The 3,925-nt window shown below is 51.8% G+C and overlaps 1 protein-coding gene across 1 annotated transcript in view; it reads right to left on the reverse strand.

The window, feature by feature from the left end:
- Positions 1 to 3,925, reverse strand: part of EMWEY_00043580 (hypothetical protein, conserved) — a gene marked incomplete at both ends in the record, with an annotated part of 7,051 nt that continues 3,126 nt past the window's right edge. The window contains 5 exons of the mRNA XM_013482856.1: positions 1 to 1,176; positions 1,385 to 1,479; positions 2,119 to 2,379; positions 2,681 to 2,789; positions 2,905 to 3,244. Of these exons, the coding sequence (XP_013338310.1) occupies positions 1 to 1,176; positions 1,385 to 1,479; positions 2,119 to 2,379; positions 2,681 to 2,789; positions 2,905 to 3,244 (1,981 nt within the window). The remainder of the gene's footprint in view (positions 1,177 to 1,384; positions 1,480 to 2,118; positions 2,380 to 2,680; positions 2,790 to 2,904; positions 3,245 to 3,925) is intronic.

The following is a 3,925-nucleotide window of genomic DNA, read 5'->3' on the forward strand; positions in this document are numbered from 1 at the left end:
CTAAGCTTGGTGTTGTTGCTGCTGCTGTTGCTGCAGCAGCAACGCGCGTGAGGACCTATGTTGCTGTTGCTGCTGGGACTCTGCAGCAGCAGCAGCACCACCACCACCACCTGCTGCAGCTGCAGCAGCAGCAGCTGCAGCAGCAGCTGCTGCTTCTGCTGCAGTAGGACTAAGCGAATGCTGCTGCTGCAGGAGCAGGTGCTGCTGCTGCTGCTGCTGGTGCTGCTGGTGCTGGTGCTGCTGCTGCTGCTGACTAGGAGGTAATACTGATTCAGGTGCAACAGAGTAGATATCTAATGGATCATTATGCCTATAGAAAGCAACACCTTCTTCTTCTTTTTTATTCTTTTTTTGTTTATTTTTTATTAATAAAGGAACTAAGTAACCAACATCACCATATATTGCATCACAACAATCTACTAATCTTGTTGTTACTCTTGATATACCTGCTGCTGCTGCTGCTGCTGCTCCTGCTGCTGCTGCTGCACTTGTTGATGTACTACCTACTATATGCTCTTGTAATGCCTCAGGTAAACGCATACCTAATAAAGGAGGTAACAAGGATGGTGTATTATGTCCTCCTCCTCCTCCTGCTGCTGCTGTTGGTGTTGCTGCTGCTGCTGCTGCTGCTGCTGATGCTGCTGATCCTGCTGCTGTATCTGTATTACGAGGAGTACGGACTTCGCTGCTGCTGCTGCTGCAGGGAATTTCCTCAGCACAGCGCTGCCTCTTCTCCCCTATGGTCTTAGTACATGAGAGGTCAAGAGCAACAACAGCAGCAGCTGCTGCTGCTCCTGCTGCTCCTGCTGCTTCTGCTGCGATAGACGGCTGACGGGTCGGTGCAGCAGCAGCAGCTGCTGCTGCTGCTGTTGCTGCTGTATCGAGTCCGCTTGCTGCAGTGTCCCCCGCTGCTGCAGCTGTTGCTGCGCCTCCTGCTGCTGCACGCAGTATGCGCCTTCTTGTACGGATTTTGCTTCTGCTGCTGCTGCTGCTGCTGCAGGTTTTTACAGGAGAGAAACACTTGCTTGCATCTATTGCAGTTGCTGCTGCTGCATCACGCTGCTGCTCCTGCTCCTGCTCCTGCTCCTGCTGCTGCAGGTAGGGACTCGAGCTCAACAGCTGCGTAAGGGATGGCCTTTTCTCTGGGTCTCGCTGCAGACATTCGCGAAGGAACTCCTGCAGCAACAGCAACAGCAGCAGCAGCAGCAACCGGATGCACAACAGTACGCGTAGCACGAAGACAAGCAACAGCAGCAACAATAGCAGCAACAATGGCATCAACAGCAAAACGAGCAACAACATCAGCAGCAGCATTAACACCACCCCAGCAGCATTAGGAGCAGCAGCAAGAGCAGCAGCAGCAGGAGCAGCAGCAGCAACTGACTTGTGTCTTTGCATCTGCAACCTTAGAGATCATGCTGTTGATTTGCTGCTGCTGCAGCGACGCCCATTGCTGCTTCTGCAGCCCTTTTGCTTCTACTGTTAGGCGCAGCAGCAGCAGACCTAGCATCCATGCATGCGCTTTATCTGCTGCTGCTGCAGTGCAGCACCAACCCCCTGAGCTGTCTGTACACTCGGGGGGGAGGCAGCAGCACAAACTCTCTGACCATAGATGTGCAGCAGCAGTTGGTACACGCAATGACGACAAGAAGCTGCATGGTAGTGTTGTTGCTGCTGCTGTTGCTGCTGCTGTTCCCTTATCCGCAGCAGCAGCAGCAGGCTGCAGCAGGAGGGAGAGAGGCAGCCCTGCAGCAAATAGTACTTTATCCTTTTGTATAAATATTCTTGATAACTTAAGGGGCAGCAAGCAGCAAATCGATCCTAGGGAGACGATCCCTACTGCTAGCTGCTGCAGCAGCAGCTGCGCGCGCTGCAGGCCCTCAGGGCTGCTGTATGACAACCCCCTAGCAAGCAGCTCCTCCAGGCAGACACCTGCAGCAGCAGCAGCAGCAGCAGCAACAGCAGCAGCAAGTACATGAAGAGGCGTCACGTCAAGGGGGACAGCAACCGAAGCGATACACCAACAGCAGCAACAGCAGCAGCAGCAACAGCAACAGCAGCAGCAACAGCAACAGCAGCAACAGCAACAGCAGCAGCAACAGCAGCAAATGTACGTACACTCAAGATAAGGGACGACCTCTAATAGATGTCCTCCCTTAATCTCTGCATGCGTAGCAAAGACAACAGATCGTTGCTGCTGATCAGCAGCAAGTTGCTGCAGTTGCTGCAGTTGCTGCAGTGCAGCAACAACTCTATCTTGAAGAATTTTAAGACCCTGCTGCTGCAATTTCTCCATCCTCTTCTCCTCCCCTTGCTGCTCCCTCCCCTGCTGCTGCTGCTGCTGCTGCTGTAGGGGAGAACCAGCAGCAATTGCTGCTACTGCAGCAGGAGACAGGTAATGATATTTAATTAAGGATAGATCTAGTGTCTCCTTCTGCAGCAATTGCCAAAGAACGCCACGGCCAGATAGACCAAGGCAACGCCATAGCATATAACCAGGAGGTACATCTGCAGCAGCAGCAGCAGCAGCAGCAACAGCAGCAGCACAAGCAGCAGCAGCAGGAGTAAGGATAATGAGGAAAAGAACTGCTGTCGCGGCACAAAAACTGGTACAAGGAGGGAAGAAAAAAGGAATTTCTACCATAAACCCCAAACCCTAAACCCTAAACCCTAGACGTACATTCTTGAGCAGGAGGGAAGAGACCACACTCTGCTGCTGCTTGTCTTCTGTCTCTTGTGTCTCTTTCTCTGCCAAGTGCTTCGCTGCGCTGCAGCAGATCTTGCAGCGCCTGCAGCAAAACAAACCCTCAGACAGCAAACAAGAAGGGATCCAAACCCTAAACCCTAAACGCTAAACCCTAGACAGTAGGCCCTAAACCCTAAATTATTGTAGTATATGAATACCTGTGCGTAAAACTGCTCCTCCCCTCCGTTCGCCTCCCCTTCGCTCTGCTGCGATTGTTGCTGCTGCTGCTGCTGCTGGCGCCATCTGCTTAGTGCCTCTTTAGCCCGCGGAAGGATCTCCTCGCAATCTGCAGCAAACTCTGCGCCAACTAGCCCCTGCATGCGCAGCACCCTGCTGCTGCTGCTGCTGTTGCTGCTGCTGTTGTTGTAGCAGCAGAGTTCATGCAGTGCTGGGGCTTGAGCCGGTGCTGTGAATGGTGCAGCAGCACCTGCAGCTGCAGCACCAGGACCAGCAGCAGCAGCAGCAGGACCTCCCTGCCACTGCAGGAGGTTCAGCATTCTGCCATGCAGCACAGCATCTTGTGCATGCAAGAAGGAAGCCCCATTGCGTAGCATGCGCAGACACTTGGGTGCAAGAGAGAAGAAATTCGAACGCATCTGCAGCAGCAGCAGCAGCAGCAACAGCAGCAACAGCAACAGTTTACTCTCTACGCTGAAGATAAGCATCCCCATTGAAGGATCAAATCCACAGCATTAGCAGCAACAGCAGCAGCAGAAGCAGCGGCAACCTCAGCAGCAGCAACAAAACCATCAGCCTGAGCACCACCACCACCAGCCACACCACCACGATCACCAACACCAACAGCAGCAACAGCAACACCAGCAGCACCACCACCACCGCCAACACCACCACCACCACCACCACCACCACCAACAACAACAACAACAACAACAGCAACAGCAACAACAGCAACAGCAGCAGGAAGAACAGCAGCAGCAGCAGCAGCAGCAGGAGGAGGAAGAAGAAGAAGAAGAAGAAGAAGAGGAAAATTAATTAGTCATACAGTTCTCTCTAATTTATTATGTATAACAAATTGTCTTTGAATTTTTTTTTGTTTTTTGAATTTTTTTTTTAATTCATTTTCGAAAAATTTAAATTCTTGTAATAATATACCAATTGAATCTGTAGACTCCTGACAGAATGATACAACCCCACCTAGTAACACCATTTCTGATAAAT

The sequence above is a fragment of the Eimeria maxima genome, genomic scaffold, assembly GCF_000499605.1.
Source record: "Eimeria maxima Weybridge genomic scaffold, Emw_scaff806, whole genome shotgun sequence".
In the NCBI taxonomy this organism is placed as follows: domain Eukaryota; phylum Apicomplexa; class Conoidasida; order Eucoccidiorida; family Eimeriidae; genus Eimeria; species Eimeria maxima.